Source organism: Cololabis saira, chromosome 3 (genome assembly GCF_033807715.1).
Source record: "Cololabis saira isolate AMF1-May2022 chromosome 3, fColSai1.1, whole genome shotgun sequence".
Taxonomy (NCBI): domain Eukaryota; kingdom Metazoa; phylum Chordata; class Actinopteri; order Beloniformes; family Belonidae; genus Cololabis; species Cololabis saira.
Window position 1 is genome coordinate 52851382 of NC_084589.1, and position 25013 is coordinate 52876394.

The 25013-nt window shown below is 45.4% G+C and overlaps 1 protein-coding gene across 1 annotated transcript in view; it reads left to right on the forward strand.

The window, feature by feature from the left end:
- Positions 1 to 25013, forward strand: part of LOC133440515 (collagen alpha-6(VI) chain-like) — a 71182-nt gene that overhangs the window by 30122 nt on the left and 16047 nt on the right. The window contains exons 6-26 of the mRNA XM_061717788.1: positions 2439 to 2893; positions 3922 to 4087; positions 5367 to 5927; positions 6751 to 7297; positions 9175 to 9764; positions 11358 to 11683; positions 13073 to 13325; positions 14915 to 15267; positions 17025 to 17103; positions 18664 to 18809; positions 20908 to 21000; positions 21084 to 21137; positions 21217 to 21288; positions 21362 to 21388; positions 21485 to 21529; positions 22420 to 22473; positions 22940 to 23002; positions 23134 to 23199; positions 23367 to 23420; positions 24044 to 24079; positions 24837 to 24962. Of these exons, the coding sequence (XP_061573772.1) occupies positions 2439 to 2893; positions 3922 to 4087; positions 5367 to 5927; positions 6751 to 7297; positions 9175 to 9764; positions 11358 to 11683; positions 13073 to 13325; positions 14915 to 15267; positions 17025 to 17103; positions 18664 to 18809; positions 20908 to 21000; positions 21084 to 21137; positions 21217 to 21288; positions 21362 to 21388; positions 21485 to 21529; positions 22420 to 22473; positions 22940 to 23002; positions 23134 to 23199; positions 23367 to 23420; positions 24044 to 24079; positions 24837 to 24962 (4166 nt within the window). The remainder of the gene's footprint in view (positions 1 to 2438; positions 2894 to 3921; positions 4088 to 5366; positions 5928 to 6750; positions 7298 to 9174; positions 9765 to 11357; positions 11684 to 13072; positions 13326 to 14914; positions 15268 to 17024; positions 17104 to 18663; positions 18810 to 20907; positions 21001 to 21083; positions 21138 to 21216; positions 21289 to 21361; positions 21389 to 21484; positions 21530 to 22419; positions 22474 to 22939; positions 23003 to 23133; positions 23200 to 23366; positions 23421 to 24043; positions 24080 to 24836; positions 24963 to 25013) is intronic.

Below are 25013 nucleotides of genomic sequence, written 5' to 3' on the forward strand. Positions count from 1 at the left end.
TCTGAAGTTTTTGAGGTTTCTTTTACGGCCTAACGGCGTGTTGCAGGATCCGGAGGAGAAACATCTGGCCGCTCGGCTGATGCGGTTCAGAAATCCATAAACAGCTAATTCCCCCGACGCAGCAGCCGTCTCAACACCGGCTGTAATCTCTCTGCAGAATCTGGACCCGTGAATAAAGACCTGGAGGAGAATTACTGTTCTCTGAACGGTTCCTGCAGGGGGATTGTTGAGACGCATCTTGTAAAAACGGTGCATTTTGTAATAAACGTCCAAAATGTAATAACTTTTTCATTTCATTTTGTAATAAAGCTGCATTTTGTAATACAGTTTGCCACATTATGTAATAAGTTATTGCATTTTGAGAAGATTATTATAAAATGCACTTGCAACTTTTTTATTTTCTAGGAAATGTAATTAATGCATTTACAGGACTGTCTCAGAAAATTTGAATATTGTGATAAAGTCCTTTATTTTCTGTAATGCAAAAATGTCCTACATTCTGGATTCATTACAAATCAACTGAAATATTGCAAGCCTTTTATTATTTTAATATTGCTGATTATGGCTTACAGATTAAGATTAAGATTCCCAGAATAGTGTAATTTTTTGAGATGGGATATTTGAGTTTTCTTAAACTGTAAGCCATGATCAGCAATATTAAAATAATAAAAGGCTTGCAATATTTCAGTTGATTTGTAATGAATCCAGAATGTATGACATTTTTGCATTACAGAAAATAAAGGACTTTATCACAATATTCTAATTGTCTGAGACAGTCCTGTACACAAGAGTGACTTTTGTTGTTTTTTATGTAATTTCTCTCAGAGCTTTGTAGCCCAATAAATCTATGTATAAAACTCCAAATATAACTTTAGTTTCCTATTTGAAGTTTGGAATTATATCGGCCAATAACAAACAAATAAACTATGTTTTACAATTGTTATTACATAATGCACCATTTTATTAGATTTTCTAGAGAATAAAAAAGTTGCAAGTGCATTTTATAATAATCTTCTCAAGTAGAAAAACGTTTTTCCCACCGGATTTGCAGAAAGTCGCGTCGGAGGAGGAAAGATGCAGCCAAATATAAAAAGGAAACTCCCGCACACCTTCTTCTCACCGTGCACTCGTTTATTAGGCCGTTAGAACGTTTGGGTCATAGAACTTTTTCAAGGCATGTTTTTGAAAAAATGTTTTGCCTTGAAAAAGTTCCATGACCCAAACGTTGGCCTAATAAACGAGTGCACGGTGAGAAGAAGAAGTGCGGGAGTTTTCTTTTTATATTTGGCTGTAATAATCTTCTCAAAATGTAATAGGGTCAATGACGTGACGCCTATATTTTCTGAAAAACAGATTTTTTTTTTCAATTCAAAAAAGGTTTAAATGGATAAAAAAATACCAGATATATGAACTACCTGTCCCACATATGGACTCACTTGAATTTTACAAAAAATACTAGTTATTTGTGATTTTGTTGTTGTTTTAAGCGTCTAAATGTCATGTGGTGCAACCGTCCGACCATGACTCTTGTTCTGAAATCACTCTAAATGTTTTTAAATCAATCTTCTTCTATCTGGCATGATTTCTGAAGTTTCTTGTAGTGTGTAAGATTGCAACACATATGTATTTATATTTCCATCATAATATACAAAGTTCATTTTTGTCCATTTTATGAAATATCATGTGGCGCGACCATAAAAAAAAAACAATTTTTGTATAATACTGAAAACTTAAAAAAAAGATGTCAAGATGTTAAGGAAATGTATTTATTTTAATATGAATCATGGTTGCACCACATGACATTTTTTAAGGCTAGTGCCAATTCATCTTGACAAAAAACTCAATTTAAAATTTTTATATGAATGTATGTGTACACAACATTCTTAATATTTGAACTACTGCCATAGATGTTCTTTTTTTATTATTTTAAAATTGACCTGTTGAAAATCCTTATTCGTCATTGACCCAATAACTTATTACATAATGCAGCAACATTTATTACAAAAATGCGTTGGGGTAGTTTATTACAAAATGAAATGACAAAGTTATTACATTTTGGACGTTTATTACAAAATGCACTGTTATTACAAAAAGCGGCTGCGTCAGGTCTTGGTTGGGTTGGAGGTTCGGCGCCTGAACGGACGTGTCTTCACCGCAGTTTTCAGGGCTGTTGGTCTGGGTGACGCGGTAGTTCATCTTTACTTCCTCTCTCAGATGTAAAGCGTCTGCTAAACGACAGTACTAGTAGTTGCTCATGGCGACATCAAATGGTTAAACATCTTTCCGCTGATCAAATGCACTCATGATCAATCGGCCTCTTTGACGCAGCAACTGGTTGGGACTGTGGGACGTACGTTGAATAACCGGAGACGAGTCTTTGTGTCCTTCCTTCCACATGTCTGACTGATTCATTGTTGATTCTCCGGTTCCTTCCACAGACTGCAAAGCTGCCAAACTGGCCGACATCGTGTTCGTGGTGGACGAGTCCGGCAGCATCGGCGTGGCGAACTTCCAGCTGGTCCGGACCTTCCTGCACTCCATTGTGAGCGGGCTGGAGGTGGGGCCGACCCGGGTCCGGGTGGGCATCGTGATGTACAGCAGCGCCCCGACGGCGCAGGTCTACCTGAACACCTTCACCCGCAAGGACGAGCTGCTGAACTTCATCAAGATCCTGCCGTACCGCGGCGGCCAGACCTTCACCGGGGCCGCGCTCAAGTTCACCCGCGAGCAGCTGTTCGCCAAGGAGCGCGGCTGCCGCAGGGACAAGAACGTCCAGCAGGTGGCGGTGGTGATCACCGACGGGGAGTCCCAGGACAACGTGACCAACGAGGCGGCCGCGCTGCGCCGCGCCGGCGTCACCGTCTACGCGCTGGGGGTGCAGAACGCCAACCAGGTGGAGTGACACTGAACAGTTTGGAGCAGGAAATGAAACAAAGTACTAACATAAATCTGTTTAAGGCCCCGTTTCCACGGAGCAAAAACGTTGGTGTTTTCCTGCGTTTTGTTCGTTCGTTTACACGAAAATGAAGCTCAAAGTCTCCAAAAACCATCATTCCTGAAAACTCCGGCCAAAGTGTAGATTTTTAAAACCTCCGTCTTCACGTTTGCTTGTAAACGGAGAGAAACGGACATTTATTCTTCAGAACGTCACATTATGAGACAGAAACGTCACCAGCGTCATGAGTGACACCTGTGGTTACAATTAGTTTGTAACCGTCAATATTTTCTTGTATTTTACTTGTTTTATATTCTAACGTCACACTTAAAAGTAACTCCACTTCTCTGTCACTCCAAACCAAAGACTCTGGTTCATCTTGGAAGTAACTGGAAGTTCCTCGTGTCATTTGTTGATGTTTTTTTCCAGGATTCTGATTGGCTAGCATGACTTTATCTTCTCGTTACACTGCCCCCTGTAGGTTTGGCTGCTCTTAGCACCTTAACAGATATTTATGCAGGTTCCTGGAAATGATGGGATTTTTATAAACGTAGAGGGGGAAATATCCGTTTTTGTAAATCCCAGACTCTGTGGAAACGTGGCCTAAAAACCGATAAAAAAAAAGATTTATAAACAGGTTTATGGAAGAGGAAATGGGTTAACGAGGAGTGTGGGAAACTAAATAAAATAGGGAAAAATTGAATATTATACTTAGACTAAGATATGTTTAAATATTTATGTGGATATTTATGTAGTATATATTATATGTTTTCTTTATATTGATATAATATTTATGTAATATTTATATTTTCTATATACTTATATGGATAATTATGTAGTAATAGGCATGTTTACATAGTATTTATATAGACTATATTAATTAATTAATTAATTAATTAATTAATTAATTAATTCATTCATTCATTCATTCATTCATCCATTTATTCATTCATCCATTTATTCATTCATCCATTCATCCATTGAAGGCGGAGCTGGTCCAGATCGCCTCCCACCCGCCCAGGAGACACGTGTTCGTCGTGAACAGCTTCGCCGAGCTGAAGTCGGTGGAGCAGAGTCTGAAGGACACCATGTGCACCAACATCATCCGCCAGGCCGTGTCGGTCAGCACCCGCAGGACCGGCATCAAGCAAGGTCTGCACAGCCCGCTGCTAACATAACTTTTTCTCTTTTGTGTATGTTTGCGGGCCAGAGCTTCAGGAGTTTCATGCTAACCTGCAGCCCCCCCTCTGATCATCCCACTGCTATATGCTTGCTGACATTCTGCCCCTCCCTAGACTCCCTAGAGTCCCTTGACTCCCCTAGACCCCTTAAAGCTGAATTCTGATTCTGCGTTAAACCTACGCCGTAGGGTACGGGGGAGTCTCTCCGTAGCTAAACCGTAGCCTGACCGACGTAGCATCTCCCAAAAAATGGAACTACGACCCAATGCAGACCGAGAGGGCTGTGATTGGTTTGCTTGGTAGCAATGCATTTCTGGTTCTGTTATGATTGGTTAGATGAGGACCCAAACGCAGGAGAGAGAGTAGGAGGCCGGAGGCAGGAGTTCAACAAAAAGGGTTTATTTACAAAAAACAAGAACTAAAAGCGCTGCAGAGCAGGATTAACAAAAACCAGGATCATGAAAAACTACGAGGAGACATGGAGGTAGAAACAGTACGGACCGACAGGGAACAAGGGAATGACAAGACCAGATATACTCAGGGGATAACGAGACACGACGAGACACAGGTGCAGACACAATCAGGGCAGATGGGACACAGGCGGGACAGAACTAACCTGACAGGTTCCAGTTCGTGAAGAAGTCGTGAACTTTCAGCGCTCTTTTCTTTATGTGTGTGTGATTATTTTTTTATTGGGTTGTTTTGGTTTTTTGCACAATAGTTTTCCTTATCTCTTTGATTCACTGTGACTGGAAAAGCCGCATAACCTTAAATAGAATAGAATAGAAAGCCTTTATTATCATTAAACTGGCACAATGAGATTAGGCAGCAGCTCCATAAAAGTGCACACATGCAAAAACTCTGGAAACAACAAAATGACAAATCAGGCTTTAGACTCCCTAGACCCCCTAGACCGTCTAGATGCCCCCCCCCCCCCCCCCCCCCTTTTTCTCTTTTGTGCATGTTTGCAGGCCAGAGCTTCAGGAGTTTCGTGCTAACCTGCAGCCCCCCTTCTGATCATCCCACTGCTATAAGCTTGCTGACATCCTGACCTGCAGCCTTTTTACCTGTTATTGATTATGTAATAATTGCTCGGGGGTTAATGTTCATGTTCTGGGTCTCTGGAAAGATCCTAGAAACAACTTCTGTTGTAATAGACGCTATATAAATAAAACTGAATTGAAATGAATTGAAACCGGAGCGTTTATTACCTCAGGGGTTAACGTGTGTTGTTTTCGTTCCCTGTGCAGGATGCCGGCAAACGGACGAGGCCGACATCTTCTTCCTCATCGACCACTCGGGGAGCATCTACCCCACCGACTTCAAGGACATGAAGAACTTCATCAACGAGTTTCTCGACACTTTCCGCATCGGGCCGCAACACGTCCGCATCGGCGTGGCCAAGTACGCCGACGCGCCCAACCTGGAGTTCGATCTGACGGCCCACTCGGACGGGGCGTCGGTGCGGCGAGCCGTGGAGGAGATCCGGCAGGTGGGCGGGGGGACGGAGACCGGCCGGGCGCTGGCCTTCATGGGGCCGTACTTCCAGAGGGCACAGATCACGCGGGGCGAGCAGGTCCCGGAGTACCTGGTGGTGATCACCGACGGCAAGTCCTCCGACGACGTCACGGGCGCGGCGGCGCAGCTGAGGGCGCAGGGCATCACCGTCTACGCCATCGGGGTGAAGAACGCCGACAAGGACGAGCTGAACGCCATCTCCGGCAACCGCAAGAGGACCTTCTTCGTCAACAACTTCGACGCGCTGAAACCCATCAAGGACGAGATCATCACGGACATCTGCTCTGCCGAAGGTGAGGGGAGGTGGAGGGGAAGGTGCTGGTCTGCAGGATTCTGGGGGGGGGGACGAGGAACCGTGGAGGGGAAGGTGCTGGTCTGCAGGATTCTGGGGGGGTTCGGGATGGCCGGACCTTCGGTGGTCGTCCCTTCCGTGGTTGACCCTTCAACGGTCGACCCTTCAACGGTCGACCCTTCAACGGTCGACCCTTCAACGGTCGACCCTTCAACGGTCGTCCCTTCAACGATCGACCCTTCAACTTTAACCACCGAAGGGTCAACCGCAGAAGGGATGGCCACCAGAGGGATGGCCACCGAAGGGTCGACCGTTGAAGGGTCGACCCTTCAACGATCGACCCTTCAACTTTAACCATTGAAGGGTTAGATCGTTGAAGGGACGATCGTTGAAGGGATGGCCATCGAAGGGTCGACCCCCGAAGGGTCGACCCTTCAACAGTCGTCCCTTCGGTGGTCGTAGGTTCAGTTTAGTTTCAGGTCAGGAGTTACAATCTGTTACAAATGACCACCCGTAACGTGTGTGTTACTCCCCCCACATCCGTAAAACTCTGAGAATTTATGCCCGCACGGCGCACAATAATAGAGAGAATGTCGCTGACCGACTGCTGGTCCCAATCCCAGAGACGCTATCGTGCATGCGGGACTTTCGGCGGAGATTGTATTGAAGTGAGACGCCTTACTCCGTTGGAAAAACACGTCTGGCGACAATTGTTGACAATGGAATTCATTGTCGACAATTTTGATTATCGCTTTTTGTCGACGAATCGTTGCAGCCCTACTAACTACTTTGTGCTGCTAACTCGTTGTTGCCCGTCTCCACAGTCTGCAAGGACGTCCCGGGCGACGTGGTGTTCCTGGTGGACAGCTCGGGCAGCATCCACCCAGACGACTACAACACCATGAAGACCTTCATCAAAGACCTCATCGGCAAGTCCCACGTGGCGCGGGACGACGTGCGCGTGGCCGTCATGCAGTTCAGCGACGTGCAGCAGCTCACGTTCCCCCTGAACCGCTTCTACTCCAAGAACGACATCCTGGTGGCCGTGGACGGCATGCAGCAGATCGGCAAGGGGACGCTGACGGGTCAGGCGCTCGCCGGCGTCTCGCAGTTCTTCGACTACTCCAGGGGGGGCCGACCCGGCCTCCCGCAGCGGCTGATCGTCATCACCGACGGAGAGTCCCAGGACGCCGTCCGGGGGCCGGCCGAGGCTCTGCGGGCACGAGGGGTGGAGATCCACGCCATCGGCGTGGCCTACGCCAACAACAACCAGCTGCGCGAGATCGCCGGCTCGCCGGACCGCGTCCACTTCGAGAGGCAGTTCAGCGACCTGAGCGAGCTGGAGAACCAGATCGCGCTGGCGCTGTGCGAGACAGGTGAGAGCAGCCCTTTGCATTACTCATACCCCTTTTCCACCAAGCTGGTTCCAGGGCTGGTGCTAGAGCTGGTGCTAGAGCCGGTTCGCGGCTGGTTCTAAGTAAGAACTGGTTGAGAACCGTTTGCTTTTACACAAGCTGGTGCTGGCCAGAGAGCCACGTCATCACGTTACTGCAGACGTCTGTGTACGTCACCATTTCCTGGTACAACTAGCACCAAATTCAGTCACCACAACCAGGCGCGTCATTTCCGCCGGGGACGGTGGGGATGCGTCCCTACCACTTTGTCTGACGAGCAGATTTGTCCCCACCACTTAAAAAAAAAAATAAATAAATTAAGTAGAGAAAGTGCAAACGCCGCTTTTGGTGCAGAAGCTGAATTTTGGTTCAGAAGCTGCTCAAGAACGCCCCTCCCCTAGCCAGGCCTCGCCCTCCTAGTGACGCAACACCTTCAGCAAGTCGCGAACAGAAGTATACGTATTTGATCCACTCGCAGCACCAAAGTGGGTCAGCAGGCGAGCTGGGAAAACACACGCTCGCAGCAACAAAAGGCCTCGCTATGAAAGGACTTTTAAACAAAAGCCTGGCGTGATCGAGTCCACCAGTGGTCACGTCCAGGTAAATGCCAAGCTAAAAAAGCCCAAATCGGCTCAGCAGCCGTCTGTCTGTCCGTCTGTCTGACCAGGGTTGTCCGTCCTGCGGCGTTAAGGCTGATTTATGGTTCCGCGTTACACCAACGCAGAGCCTACGGCGTAGGTACGCGGCGACGCACACCGTACTGTGTGCGTCGCCGCGTACCTACGCCATAGCCCTACGGCGTAGGCTCTGCGTCGATTTAACGCGGAACCATAAATCAGGCGTTAGCATCACAATGACAGATTTGTTGGTGTGTCAAGGGCTGTGCAATTACCGAAATCGTGTCTTGTACTGAAATGCAGATTTTGAAATACGAATAGGGCCTACCCATGACGAATTGTCCCAACCCATGATGTTTCCGACGACCTAAATAAGACCGCGCAGATGGCTTTTAATATGGGGACAATATCGCGTCAATACGCATCATCTAATGCAATGCCTATTATTTATCATGAAACCTCAATTGGGAAGTAATGGGCCTAGCTCGTACCCAGCACTTTTCAAACCTTACTCAGGTTGATGGTAAATGTCCCCAGCACTTCTGAAATCAAACTGACGCCCATGACCACAACAAAGATGGAGGACTACGGGCTGGTGCAAGTGTTGCTGCTGCTTCTCAAGCCTTTCTTGGACAGCATATTCTATGTATTTAAAGTTTAGGTTTGCACCAATCAAGTAAAAATCATCTAGTTAAATTGTAGGTGCTATTTTAAGGAAAATTTGACATTTTTGACTAGAACTTTATGATAATTATATATAGGTCAGGGCATTGGGCTTCCCTGCAGTTTAACTGTCTTAGGAATTTAGATTTATTCTTAGCTTACGTTAAGTTTTACAACAAGTCTGCTAACTTAACCGCCGTCTTCAACGCTCCGTTGTTTAAACATGGCGCTCTTCCGTGTTTATTCTGCTTTGGTTGTTCAGTAACACCGCCCCCAGCCCTTGACGTAAGCACGTAGCCCCCGACGTAACGTGGTTCTTTACTCTAGACCAGCAAAGAGTTGGTTCTCCTGTAGCACCAGTTTTGACAGCCAGGAGCCGGTGCTTAGGCTGTGTAAAACCAAAGAACTGGTGCTAAGTCTGGCTCTAGCCCAGAACCAGCCCTGGCACCAGAACCAGCCCTGGAACCAGAACCAGCCCTGGAACCAGCTTGGTGGAAAAGGGGTATCAGTGCCCTTGAAGTAGCTCCAGTTCCAGGAAGGTTGGTGACCGCTGCTCTAACACTCTCCCTCTTTTCCCCTCACCAGACTGTAAGAAGACAGAGAAAGCCGACATCATCTTCCTGATGGACGGCTCCACGAGCATCAATCTGACCCAGTTCGCCAGCATGCAGAAGTTCATGCAGTCCGTGGTGAACCAAACCACCGTGGGCAAAGACCTGACGCGCTTCGGCGTCATCCTGTACTCCACCGAGCCCAAGTCCAGCTTCACCCTGAAGCAGTACGGCACCAAACAGGACATTCTGAAGGCCATATCGGCCCTGCGGTCGCCGTACGGAGACACCTACACCGGCAAAGCTCTCAAATACTCCCTACAGTTCTTTAACGGCCAGAACGGAGGTCGGGCGGAGCAGAAGGTTCCTCAGATCCTCATGGTGGTGACGGACGGAGACGCCACCGACCGGAACAACCTGGTGGCGCCGTCTCTGGCTCTGAGAGACAAAGGAGTGGCCGTCGTGAGTATCGGCGTGAAAGGAGCCAACGAGACGCAGCTGGAGATCATGGCCGGCTACGACAAGTCCAGAGTTTTCTACGTGAACGACTTCGACGCCCTGGAGAATCTCTACAGGAACATTTCTAAGGTGCTCTGTAACACCACCAAGCCAGGTAAGAGGAGACGGGTTTACGTAAAGATGAATGAAACACACTAGCTCACACTAGACGTCTTTATATATGCCGAGCCACATTTATAGGACGCAGAAAAACAGGTAAAAGTTATTTGGAGTGGAAACACAAATATCACACACAAATTGGGTCTTGAAAGGATAAATAAAAATAGATACAAACAGTGTGCGAAATACCCATCTATATTCAGGGGGGGTCCCCGTTTTTTTTTTTTGTTTTTTAAACAGTGTGGCCCTATGCAATAAACCAATACAATCAGCCTACTATCGCCTATGACAAATACACGCACACTTTTAACCATTTTAGATGCACGTTGTTTTACTAAGAGGAGGCAAAATTGTGCATTACGATGCAGAATGTTATTTACAAATTAAATCTGATAATTAAAATAAATAAGACATTAATTGGCACCACACTGGTGCACAGTGCACTTAATGAATAAATGCCAGGTATAGGACACTGGCACACGACCAGTGCATTGCAGAAACGAATAAACAAATAAAATAGGCTAATGTATTTTTTTAGATAAATAAAAAAAAATACAATGAAAATGAATTGTGCATTCAAATAACAGTAATAACAACAAATGCCACTATCGGAGACGAGCAATCAGTGCACTTAAACAGATCCTCAGCCTGCACAATGATGACTGATTATTTAACGTTATTATTAACGGAAATTATGTTTTAACACAGCTGTGTGAACACATTCACAAATCACACTCATAACAGGTCATCACGCAAAATTAAATAAAAAAACTTGATGGGTGTCAACAGGTGGGTTCACGCAGCTTACACATTCACAAATCACACTCATAACAGGCCATAACGCAAAATAATAATAAAAATAATAATAAAAAAAACATTATCTTTCAAGTGGGTTCAGGCCATATTAAGCAGGCTGGCCTCTTACCTTAAGTTAAAGCAGTCACTGCAGCAGCGGCGGCGCAGTAGCATCTGCCCCGGAGCACTCGGCCTCGACTTACCTTTCTTCACCAGAGGGGGGAGAGGAACGGGACTGTTGTGACATCGTCTCTCTCCTCATCTCTGGCTGACACTGACACCTTTTTTGATGTGAACCCAAAGTGTGCAAGTGACACACTCTGAGTTAGCTTCCGCTTAGCCATGTTATTGTGGCATCTCAACCAGCCAGCCTAGTCATTGCGCTGTGCTGGCGCACATGGCTAATTAGCATACATAAAGGTGCAGGACTTGTGTTAAACCAATAAAAGTTTTGAATTGTGAATACTTGATATGGCGATCTCTTAAACATATTTAATTGACCATTAGTGACAATCAAATTATCATATTATATTATATAGCCTAATTTATTTATTTTTTGACAACTTTGAGACCCCCCCCTAAATTTGGCTTTTGAGTCCTTCAGGGGGGCTCAAGGGTTAATCGGGGGTGGGGGGTCCGACACCCCCGAACCCCCCCGTATTTCGCACTCTGGACAAATCCAAAACATTAAACACAAATAACACCATCACTCTCTGATGTGATGACACTTAGTGGCCATCACATGTACGGCCTTCTCTCTGAACACGTGCAAACGTCCCGTTTGTGTGTGTAGTCTGCAGGAAGCAGAAGGCCGACCTGGTCTTCCTCGTGGACCAGTCCGGCAGCATCAACACCACCGACTACTCCATCATGAAGAGGTTCCTCACCGACCTGGTGCGCAGCTTCAACGTCACCAGGGACCTGGTGCGAGTCGGACTCGCCCAGTTCAACGCCGGCTTCCAGCACGAGTTCTACCTCCTGGACTTCGAGTCGGAGGACCAGGTGGCCCAGAAAATCCTGTCCATGAGGCAGCGGGGCGGAGGAACCCACATCGGCGCCGCCCTCGACTCCATCAAGGATTACTTTGAAGCCTCGCGCGGCGGCCGGCGGGACGCCAAGGTCAGTTTACGCTGAAAAAAATACATCCAAGCGCATGTAAATGTAACATATTTAAATCTGTGATATTAACAATTAAAAATGAAGTTTGTTGCTTTGCATGAATACATCTAGTTTTGAACTTAATCTGCATTTGTTCAAAAAACAAGACATTGTGCATTTTTTCTTTAAAAGTTATTCCCAAAAGAAAACGGCCAAAAAACCCCATTCAAAGTGGATGGGAAGAGGTAAAAAAAAAAGGCAAAAATTCACCTTTTCTCTGAGTCACCTAGCTTTCTCATACCTGCACGTAGAAATGTGATCCAAACTTCAAAACGGAGGAACCAAACAGTTTTTTCCTAAGATGTAAACTTTTCAAAATATGAGCACTCAAGTGAGGACTAGAAATCACTTTTTCGTTAAACCTAGAGTGTGGAATGTCGGTTGGTAGAGTGGGAGAAACAGTAAAAAAATTACCTTAATTTTTATTTGTAACTTGAGCTCACGGCCAAACCGTAAAAAGGAGACGAATAATTTTTGGTCAGAATGTAGACATAGGTGTTGGGATTCATAAAATGTGACTTTGACAGGCGGGGTCTGCACAACATTTAAACGGGGGGGGATAGAGCGGCGCCAATACCTGTCTCAGTCCCCATTCACTATAATGTAATCAAACGTTTTCTTCAAAAGAATCTCACTCTGTCTTCGCACTGAGCTTACTCAATCATTTTGAGGAATATCTGAATAAAATTAAGATTGTCAGAATCTGCCGGGTTCTGTGTCTCTCACGATGTTTTCGTTTTTCTGCTACGAGCTACGGTTTGATCACAAATCGGAGTGATTTGAGACCTTGTCAGAAGCCAAAATCTGGGTTTTTCTCACAGCCAAACCGGAAGGTTCTGAAGAGGTTCTTATTGCCGGGGCAACCAGAAGTCACTACTAACTCATTCGGCCAGAACTGGTCACATGACTCAGTCAATAAAGACTTCATATATTTTAACCTGTAAAATGGAGACGCCTCAAAGAATTCTGGGAAATCTGACCCCTGACCTTTGACCTTAGTCAGTATTGAGTCCTTGACCGTAATTGGTGCAAATTAGCCCCGGCCCTTCTTCTGATTGGTTGATATGTGATAGTCCGATAACTTTTGAATGGTTTGACATAGAGAGTCGTGGGTGGTGTCATCGGACTCGGTTTTGAGTCCTTCACCTTTATTGCTGAAAAATGTACATAAATGGGCAGCAGCCCCCCGAGGCACTCTCCAAATTTCTGCGAGGAAATTTTCTAGTGACAAAATGCGACTTTATTACAAAATTAAATGAAAAAGTTATTACATTTTGGAGGTTTATTATAAAATGCACCATTATTACGAAATTCTGCTCAACAATCCCGCTTTATTTGCGCTGCGTTCAGGTCTCCCAGAACCTGGTGCTGATCACCGACGGAGACTCGCAGGACGACGTGGAGGATCCGGCCGACCGGCTCCGCGCTCTGGGCATCGACATGTTCGCCATCGGCGTGGGAGACGTGCACGACCTGCAGCTGCTGCAGATTACCCACGATCCCCAGCGGCTGTTCACCGTCGACAACTTCGGCAGCCTGGACCGGATCAAGCACAAGGTGGTCGACACCATCTGCGACACCGAAGAGCAAAACCCTCCTGGAGGTGAGGAAAGCTGCTGTCGTCCACCAAAATTAGGACTAAATATCGTCGTTGATGAACCTTCATCGCCTGAGGAAAACGAGACGAAAACGCTGGTCATGTGACGATAACGATAATTAAATATATAATGCAATATCGTAGAGGAATAAAAACCAGATTAAAATGATCCTGGACAATTCTGACTAAAATAAGACTAAAATGCCATCTTGGAAGTAACTGGAAGTTACTCGTGTCATTTGTTGATGTTTTTTCCCAGGATTCTGATTGGCTAGCATGACTTTATCTTCTCGTTACACTGCCCCCTGTAGGTTTGGCTGCTCATAGCACCTTAACAGATATTTATGCAGGTTCCTGGAAATGATGATTTCTTTTTTCTTCTTTTTTTCTCTTTTTTTCTCGACATTTCGACTTTTTTCTCAACATTTCGACATTCCGATTTTTTTCTCGACATTTCGACTTTTTTCTCGAAATTTTGACTTTTTTCTCAAAATTTTGACTTTATTGTCAACATTTCGACTTTTTTCTCTAAATTTTTACTTTTTTCTCTAAATTTTTACTTTTTTCTCGAAATTTTTACTTTTTTCTCAACATTTCGATTTTTTTCTCGAAATTTCGACTTTTTTCTCCACATTTCTTCTTTTTTCTCAAAGTGCATAATGAAAAAAATAAATCTCCTCCCAGTTCTAACTAATATAGAAACATGCAGCATGTGTTGCCTTCATTCTAAGGCTTATACAAGACTTTTCATCTTTTGCGGCTCCAGACATATTTGTTTTTTGCGTTTTTGGTCCAATATGGATCTAAAACATGTTGGGTTGCCGACCAGGACTCGAGCTCACGGTCAAACCGTAAAAAGTAGACAAATCATTTTTGGTCAGAATGTAGACATAGGTGTTGGGATTCATAAAATGTGACTTTGACAGGCGGGGTATGCACAAAATTCAAACGGGGGGGGGCTAGAGCGGCGCCAATATCTGTCTCAGTCCCCATTGACTGTAATGTAATCAAACGTTTTCTTCAAAAGAATCTCACTCTGTCTTCGAACTGAGCTTACTCACTCATTTTAAGGAATATCTGAATAAAATTAAGATTGTCAGAATCTGCCGGCTTCTGTGTCTCTCACGATGTTTTGGTTTTTTGGCTACGAGCTACTATACTATAATGTAACCGTGTCATAACCCGTCTCCTGCAGACTGCAGCGTGGACACTAGTTTGGTAACTCTGTAACCGTGTCCTAACTCCCCAGACTGCAGCGTGGACACCGTGTTTGTAACTCTGTAACCGTGTCCTAACTCCCCAGACTGCAGCGTGGACACCGTGTTTGTAACTCTGTAACCGTGTCCTAACCCCCCAGACTGCAGCGTGGACACTGTTTTTGTAACTCTGTAACCGTGTCCTAACTCCCCAGACTGCAGCGTGGACACCGTTTTTGTAACTCTGTAACCGTGTCCTAACCCGTCTCCTGCAGACTGCAGCGTGGACACCGTTTTTGTAACTCTGTAACCGTGTCCTAACCCGTCTCCTGCAGACTGCAGCGTGGACACCGTTTTTGTAACTCTGTAACCGTGTCCTAACCTCGCCCGTCTCCCCAGACTGCAGCGTGGACATCGCCCTGGGCTTCGACGTGTCGGTGCGGCGGGGGGATCTGGGCGAGCAGCTGATCAGCGGCCACCCCAAGCTGCAGGCCTTCCTGCCGGAGGTGGCCCGGTATCTGTCCTCGGTGTCGGGCCTGTGCTGCTTCTCCGGGCCCGTCGAGACCAAACTGGCCTATCGCGTGGTGGCGGCCGACGGCCGGCTGCTCTACGACACCGACTTCGCCGCCTACGGCAGCGATGTGGTCACGAAGGTCATGACCCTGAACCTGGCCCAGCCCACGCGCTTCAACGCCGCCATGCTGCGATCCTTCGCCGACAAGTTCAGGACGGAGTCACAGGCCGGAGTCAAGGTGAGGAAATAGCAAATAAAATAAACGCTGCAAACAAATAGAAACGCTGCTGCAAATAAAATAAAAAACGACGCAAATAAAAAAGCCACAACGGAAGTGAATTACCCGGGGCTGTTTCTGCCGACGCACCGGTGTTTTTATGTGAGAGGTGTTGTTGTTTTTGTTGTTTTTATCATTAATAATAATGCCAAGAATAATCTAAAGTGTGGGTAACAGTAGTTATTTGTATGAATGTGAAGTTGAAGCTGTGTGTGGTGGTCAGGGACTTCTCCTCTCACGTAAAAAACACCGGTGCATCAGCAAAAACAGTCCCCGGTGATTCACTTTCGTTGTGGCTTTTTTATTTGCGTCGTTTTATTTGCAGCAGCGTTTCTTTTTATTTGCAGCGTTTATTTAATTTGCAGCGGCGTTTGTTTCTGTTTGCAGCGTTACCCTTATTTTCACTAATGGCGGGTCTCGGCCACCGTAGTTTTCTGCACCACGAACAGCAAGAGTTAGAGAGCAGAAAAAGCGTATCTGACAAACGCAATTTAACTCATTCTGTTCACTTTATTGACTATGTCAGTGCAACAATATCACAACATCCCAGTTTAACTGAACAAGGAGCAGAAGAGAGAAAGAGAGAGAGTAAAAAAAAGTAAAATATTTCCCTTATACAGATTTATAAGAGGGTGATTTGATATCTTGATCTATTAAAATGATAAAATGATATATTAAAAGAACTTGCATAATTAATCCATCAGTGGCTAACAGCCTCGTTAATAGCCCGACTCCTAGCTTCGCTAACATTGGACCAATCATTTGCCATCTTTTGTGGAAAAAAAAATTGCGTTGTCTGCTTCCTTTTCATTTTTGTAAGTTAGTAACACTGTAGAGCTAAAAACCAGATTGATAGCGACCGCTGTCGTCAGGGACGCTGGGACATCACATTTCCAGATATGAGGGGGTACAAGTGTTGGGAAAGATAATAATAGAATAATCAATACAAATATACACAGAGTAATTCCATAAATGTATTAAAAAAAAACAGTCCGGTTGTAAGGCAGGGCAAGTAGGCCTGTGTTGAAAAAATCTTTTACATTTCGATTCAAATTTTACGATTCAAAATCGATTCTCATATTAATTCCTAAAAATTGATTTGTATGTCTAAAGATCAATTTTTTTTCATCATTACATTTCAACTTTTGGTATTTTTTTGTTTATGCCCAAAAAAGGAATGTTTTGTTGGACACGAGAATAACTGGTACCATGTTTTTGCCTTTAAATATGTTTAAAGGAATGAAAACGTATTTTTATACCTTTAAATCAGTTATAATTGCATAAATTGTCTATATTTCATTACTTTATATACTATGTATTATATACATTTGAATCGATCCCCAGCCCTAAAGGCAAGGCAAGTTTATCTGTACAGCACAATTCATCACAAGGTAATTCAAAGTGCTTTACATCAACATTAAAAGCAGCAAGACACAATTAAACAGTAAATAAATTAAATGAAATAAAATTATAAGAAAAGAGTTAAAATAATACAAAGTAAGGGCAGTAGATCCAGCAGGTTCATCTCATTCTTACAATGGTAAGAATTACGTTTCTCTACGGTCAAAACGTACAAAGACCGGGTCTAATACAGTATAAATAAATAGATGTTGGGTGCGTTGAGGAACCGGTTCTGAAAGCGTCTAAATAAATAAATGTTGGGGTTGTTGAGGAACCGGTTCTGAAAGCGTCTAACGTGTGATTGTCTCGTCCTCCAGGTGCTGGTGATCTTCTCAGACGGACTGGACGAGGACGTGATAAAGCTGGAGTACGAGACGGAGCAGCTTCGCCGGGCTGGTAACGGAGCCTTGTCTCCATGACAACGAGGGTGTCACAGTCTCGGGGTTCCACGGGTTCCCCTGGTTCCCCAGGTTACCCGGGTTTCCCACGTTCCCTGAGTTCCCCGGGTACCCCTGGTACCCCTGGTACCCCAGGTTCACCTGGTACCCCTGATTCCCCTGGTACCCCAGGTTCACCTGGTACCCCTGATTCCCCTGGTACCCCAGGTTCACCTGGCACCCCTGGTACCCCGGGTTCCCCTGGTACCCCAGGTTCACCTGGTACCCCTGATTCCCCTGGTACCCCAGGTTCACCTGGCACCCCTGATTCCCCTGGTACCCCTGGTACCCCTGATTCCCCTGGTACCCCAGGTTCACCTGGCACCCCTGGTACCCCGGGTTCCCCTGGTACCCCGGGTTCACCGGGTTCCCCTGATTCCCCGGGTTCCCCTGGTACACCTGGTACTAGAGGGCTGCATTAGGATTGGATCCCGCCGGTTCCCACGGGTCCCAACCCAAATCTCGCGCGGTTTGAGCGGGCGATTTGAATTTTGCTGCGGGCGGCCAAAAAGAAAACTACTGCAGGATGGGGATGTAGCCTAGCAACCAGATGTAAATCAATGAGGTGGAAAAGAACCTCAAACAATGTCTTTACAAAACAAAGACAAAGTAAAGACGTCTAAACTGTGTTTAGTGTCTGTGGAGAATGTTGGAAGAGAGACGAGGGATTGGAACCAGTAGTCGCTCAGCAGCTTCTCTTCCTACACAGCAATGGAATGGACAAGTGATTCATTTGTTAAATTACAGTAATTTGTTTCATTCATTAACATTGTTTATTTTGTTATTTTGCGAAGGCCCTATTGTATCTGTAGGCGTTCTCGTTTTTATTTTTTTTCCGACTAAATGAGGGCCTTTTTTCCCCCTGACGTACATGGACAAAACCGGTACACACCTGTATCATGTCGCAACTTAAAGAAAAGTCTCTTGGCGCCATGGCCCAAACCCAACAGGAAGTCGGCCATTTTGAATTAATCGTGTAATTTTGGCGCAATTTATGCCATTTCTTCACCGGAACCGTAACATGCACCCAGGTGTGTTATACATCAAAATGTGCGTCTCCATCCTGCGACAACGCGCAGGATCGAGGATTTTCTCAGTCAAAAGCGTTACAGTGGCGACGCCCCCCCTTCATCTGATTGGTCCATATTTGGTAGTTCCTACTTTCTGCCATAACTTTTGAATGGTTTGACATAAAGAGTCATGGTGGAGTCATCGGACTCAGTATTGAGTACTTGACCTTTATTGGTGAAAATTGCACGCGCGACGGCCCGTTCATCGATGCTTGCAGCTTTGATTTATTAGTGTTATTTGAGCCACTCACAATCTACTCTCGTTGCTGTAACCACAATCACTTAATTGATGCGCAAAAGGCGAGTTTTGCGGAAGCGGGCGGGAGTGTCACACATTGCGGTCGGTAATGGTCAGAAATGCATCGGGATGAAGAAAACCCCTGGTACCCCTGGTACCCCGGGTTCACCATGTTCCCCAGCTTGACCCGGTTCCTGTGTTTGGCCCCCAGGCATCAGCGCCCTGCTCACCGTGGCCCTGGAGCAAACCACCAACCCGGCCCAGCTGCAGAGGCTGGAGTTCGGCCGAGGGTTCGACTACCGGCTGCCCCTGAGCATCAGCATGCCCAGCATCGGCAGCGCCGTCTACAAGCAGATCGTAAGTCCATCAACGGCCAATCAGAGCTCTTAGGATTAAAACCAGGACTAGTAGAAACCAGGACTAGTAGATCTGAAACCAGGACTAGTAGAACTCTGCTGGAGCCAGCGGTCTCTTGGAGCCGACGTCTGACTAACTTTGGTTTCCATCTTTCCCTAATTTATCCGCTGTGGCTTCCGGAGGAAACGTTTTCAGGTCGTTGAACGTCTCCAGGGGTTAAACCGGTTCTTCCCGGTTCTTCCCGGACTCTGCTAACGGTTAAAGCTTCCACGTGGACTCAGATATGACCAGAAGCTAAAGAGCCGGTGTCGTATCAGAGCATCGTCTGCTAGCCAGACTCTCAATTACAGGAAATGTTGACCAAGACTTCAAACAAGTGACTGAAAAATGTAAACTCATCACCCGTGTTTACAGAGCTAGCCGTCGTGTTTCCATTACCTTCAGATTGGTGCCAAGCCAAATATCTGGGATTTACAAAAACGACCAAATATGGATTAAACCTGTATTTGGCTTAAACTTGTATTTAGTTTTCAGGAGGGTTTTCAAGTGATTCGATAAATAAACCACTTAATGACAAACGTTTCATGGAAACGTGACGCGTGGAACTCCCTCACTCCAACTACCCATGATCCCTCACTCCATCAACTAATCGAGTCAAGTAATGGTGCCTGATAGCAGAACGCCCGCCCTCCAAATCTACATTTAGATACTGTAGGAACTACGAGTAAACCTGCACTCTGAGAGCGGAGAGCTCTGCCAGGAACATAAGGCACTATCAGGTCTTGTAAATAATGCGGAGCTAAGCCGTTTTGGGCTTTATATGCAAGTAATAAAATTTTAAATTGGATTCTGAATTTTACGGGTAACCAATGGAGCGACGCTAACACTGGAGAGACGTGGTCTCTCCTGCTGATTCCTGTCAGTACTCGTGCTGCTGCATTCTGGATCAGCTGGAGCCTATTCAGCAAATTACTTGGACATCCTGCTAATAACACATTACAGTAATCTAGTCTAGAAGATACAAACGCATGAACTAGTTTTTCTGCATCACTCTGCGAGAGGATTTTCCTAATTTTTGCAATATTACGGATATGGAAAAACGCTACTTTACAAACCTGATTAACATATGGTTTAAACGACAAATCCTGATCGAATTAATGATCTGGTATAATGGTCTGATTGGTTGTTAACTGTGGTATAATGATCTGATTGGTTGTTAACTGTGGTATAATGATCTGATTGGTTGTTAACTGTGGTATAATGATCTGATTGGTTGTTAACTGTGGTATAATGATCTGATTGGTTGTTAACTGTGATATAATGATCTGATTGGTTGTTAACTGTGATATAATGATCTTATACCACGACTTCTATTCTAAGAACTCATCACAGCAGATCATTCCACGTTAGTTCGTTCGTTTGTTCGTTCGTCCGTCCGTCCGTCCGTTCGTCCGTTATTTTCAGTCAATTATAAGCATAAAAATCAACAAGCAAGACAATAAACATTTACAGGTTTTTCTTTGGTCAACATTTGGTGATTATTTTGACTGAAAAGGTCTGGGCTTGAAGCAGAAAGATTATCTTGCCTTTTAACATAATAGAATATGCAAAAAGAACAAATGAAGTATCATGAGGCTGCAAAATAAAATAATAATAATAATAATAATAATAATAATAATAATAATAATAATATCATAATAAACAATGATAATCATTATAATAATGAAATATTGAAAAACTCAATCCTAAACACTAAATTTGCACAACCAAACACTATTTTCCATAAATTAAAAAGATTGTTCAGTTGTCACCGCAGAAAATATATTTATTTTTCTCCAGTGTTTTGGGAACTCAGAGCTCAGATGGTTGTGATTCATCAGCAGGACACAGCTGGAGGTGACTGGAAGACGAGGACCATAGAATAAAGACGTCCCCGTCCTGACGCGTCTGTTGGCCAGAAACCAGAAACAACTGAAAAACCGCAGATTAATGAGCAGGAAACAGAGCAGAGAGTGACGTCCATTTGCTCTAAAATGAAGCATCTTTACCCATAAGTGTCAACTTATGAGTGTCAACGTGTCGTCTCTTGTCTCCGCAGGACGCCGTGACGGACCGGGTTTGCTGCAACGTCATGTGCAAGTGTTCGGGCCAGGAAGGCATGCGGGGGGGCCGGGGGGGCCCGGGGTCAAAGGTGAGGTGAAAAACCAGGATTACTGTCCGTGTTTGTGTCTCTGACCCGTCTGACCCGTCTAACCCGTCTTCTCTGGTCCGCAGGGCGTCCCCGGACAGAAGGGCCACCCCGGCTTCCCGGGCGAGGAGGGCATCGCGGTAGGTCCGCCACACCTGCGGGGGGCGCTGTGGTGACCCGACCCGCGATGGCTCACCTGTGTGTGTGTGTGTGTTGCAGGGCGACAGGGGCGGTCCCGGGCCCAGCGGGCCGGCCGGCCTGCAGGGTTGCCCCGGGCTACGGGGCCAGAAGGTAACGCTAGCTAGCGGTGAGTCACATGACCGGTCTCTGGTGGGGGTTTAACTGCTGCTGCTTGTGTCCGCAGGGCTTCCGCGGTCTCCGTGGTGACAGGGTGAGTGACATCATCAGCCAGGGGGGCGGGGCTTGGAGGGGGCGGGGTCTGTAGGGGGCGGGGCACCAGTCTGATCAGAGTTTCCCTGATTTGTAGGGCGAGCACGGCGAGGACGGGCTGGACGGGGTGGACGGAGAACAGGTACGTCCTCACGCTGCACCTGTTACATCCCATCATCACATCTGTTACATCCCATCGTCACACCTGTTACACCTGTTACATCCCATCATCACACCTGTTACATCCCATCATCACACCTGTTACATCCCATCATCACACCTGTTACATCCCATCATCACACCTGTTACACCCGTTACATCCCATCATCACACCTGTTACATCCCATCATCACACCTGTTACATCTGTTACATCCCATCATCACACCTGTTACATCCCATCATCACACCTGTTACATCATCATCACACCTGTTACATCATCATCACACCTGTTACATCCCATCAACACACCTGTTACATCCCATCATCACACCTGTTACATCATCATCACACCTGTTACATCATCATCACACCTGTTACATCCCATCAACACACCTGTTACATCCCATCATCACACCTGTTACACCTGTTACATCCCATCATCACACCTGTTACACCTGTTACATCCCATCATCACACCTGTTACATCCCATCATCACACCTGTTACACCTGTTACATCCCATCATCACACCTGTTACACCTGTTACATCCCATCATCACACCTGTTACATCCCATCATCACACCTGTTACATCCCATCATCACACCTGTTACATCCCATCATCTCACCTGTTACACCTGTTACATCCCATCATCACACCTGTTACACCTGTTACATCCCATCATCACACCTGTTACATCCCATCATCACACCTGTTACACCTGTTACATCCCATCATCACACCTGTTACACCTGTTACATCCCATCATCACACCTGTTACATCCCATCATCACACCTGTTACACCTGTTACATCCCATCATCACACCTGTTACATCCCATCATCACTCAGGTGTTCTGGTTTGTGTTTCAGGGAGCGACGGGCCGAAACGGATCTCAAGGGGAACTGGGACACCCGGGAAACCCGGTAAAGCCTTCCTCCTTCTCCTCCTCCTCCTCCTCCTCTTCCTCCTCTTCCTCTTCCTCCTCTTCCTCCTCTTCCTCTTCCTCCTCTTCCTCTTCCTCCTCTTCCTCCTCTTCATCTGTGTCAGTCTGTTGAAACTCTGGTTCTTGCAGCTTTAACCTCAATAGCACACTCCTCTTATGTGTGTTTGTGTATGTGTGTGTATATTTGTATATGCATGTGTGTGGATGTGTATGTGCGTGCGTGCGTGCGTGCGTGTACTGCAGCCGGAGGCGGACACATCTGACTCCGGTTAATTGTTTGACAGCTGGGGTGATTGACAGCTGGGGTGATTGACAGCTGGGTTGATTGACAGCTGGGTTGATTGACAGCTGGGGTGATTGACAGCTGGGTTGATTGACAGCTGGGTTGATTGACAGCTGGGGTGATTGACAGCTGGGTTGATTGACAGCTCCTCTTGTCTCCTCAGGGAATCCCAGGTATTGCCGGGCTGCCGGGGACGGAAGGACAGCGAGGACTGAGAGGAGATCCGGTGAGTTTCCTCTGACTCCACAGGGCGGCTGCAGACCCGGGAAGACCCGGGGTGACCCGGGGGTGACCCGGGGGTGACTCGGGTCTTCCCCCCGGAGGACCTGAGACTGACCCGGTTCTGTTGTCTTACAGGGGGAGTCCGGCTTTGACAACACCCGCCCAGGACCCAAGGGCGACCCGGGAAACCCTGGTTTACCGGTAAGAGACCCGGCTGATCGCTGGCGTCAAACAGGGGGTGGAAACAGGTGGAAACAGTTTCTGTCTGGGGGATTCAGGTTCTGGTCCGATCTCTAACCGTCATGAGGACTGATTAACAGACATCGGCCCAGAAATGTGTGGTTAACGTTGAGTGTTTGGACCAACAGGGTCCACCGGGACCAGACGGGCGTCCGGGGGAGAACGGCATCGTGGGAAACCAGGTGAGACTTCACGCTGCAGGAAGTAGGATGCTTTTTTGATGAGGATCTTATTTTTATGCGAGTATCTTATTTTGATGAGGTTTTTATTTTCGCGAGGATTTTATTTGGACGAGTTTTTTCTTTTGATGAGGATCTTATTTTGGTGAGGATCTTATTTTGGTGAGGATCTTATTTTGGTGAGGATCTTATTTTGGTGAGGATCTTATTTTGGTGAGGATCTTATTTTGGTGAGGATCTTATTTTGGTGAGGATCTTATTTTGGTGAGGATCTTATTTTGGCGAGGATCTTATTTTGATGATGATCTTATTTTGGTGAGTATCTTATTTTGGTGAGGATCTTATTTTAACGAAGATCTTATTTTGACGAGGTTTTTATTTTGGTGAGGATTTTATTTGGATGAGGTTTTAATTTTGATGAGGCTCTTATTTTGGCGAGGATCGTATTTTGGCGAGTATCTTATTTTGGCGAGTATCTTATTTTGGTGAGGATCTTATTTTGGCGAGCAGCGACTAGTTTCTAGATGAAGGCGGATCAAAACAGTGACCTCACCAGAGGGAGGAGCCTGTCTGATGATGTCACGGTGTGGGCGTGGTCACATGACTCCTGTGTTTCTGCTGTTCAGGGTCCGGATGGAAGAAGAGGCCCCTCGGCTGAGAAGGTACGAGAACTATTAGTATTATTATACATAGTAGTTTTATTCTCTCATTCATTCATTTTCATAGTGTATATATATATTTATTTATATTTATATTTCCTGTTTCTTATTTTGTTCTTTACATACTCTTTGCATGTGTGCACTTTTACGGAGCTGCTGCCTGATCTCTATGGAGGATTTTTTGTGCCAAAATTAAATAAATCATCATTAATTAATTAAAATAAATGGGAATGAAATATATCATTAATTAATTAAATGTGTCATTAATTAATTAAAATTAGAATGAAATATGTCATTAATTAATTAAAATACAATTCAATTCATTTTAAGTAAAAATATATATTTATTATTTCAGCATTTAATTAATTAATGACACATTTAATTAATGATTTTGTGTTGCGTGTGAATCATGAAATGTAAAACTGCATTTAATTAATTAATGACACATTGATGCAGCAACACGAAATCATTAATTAAATGTGTCATTAATTAATTAAATGCTGAAATAATAAATATATATTTTTACTTAAAATGAATTGTATTTTAATTAATTAATGACATATTTAATTCTAATTTTAATTAATTAATGACACATTTAATTAATTAATGATATATTTCATTCCCATTTTAACTAATTAATGATGTATTTATTTATTTAATTTTGGCAGAAAAAATCCTCCATAGATCTCATTGTACCAGATAACAAATGCTTTCTATTCTATTCAATTTTATTCTATTCTATTCTATTCTATCTCTTTAGGGCCCGGATGGACAACCCGGGTCCCCGGGACCCCAAGGGACCCCCGGAGCCGCCGGTCCACAGGGAACCAGAGGAGTCCGGGGCCAACCGGGCCAGAGAGGGATCCCGGGCCTGCCCGGACCCCAGGTACGCTAGCTGTTAGCTTTAGTTCAGGTACCAGGGCCCCAGGTACGCTAG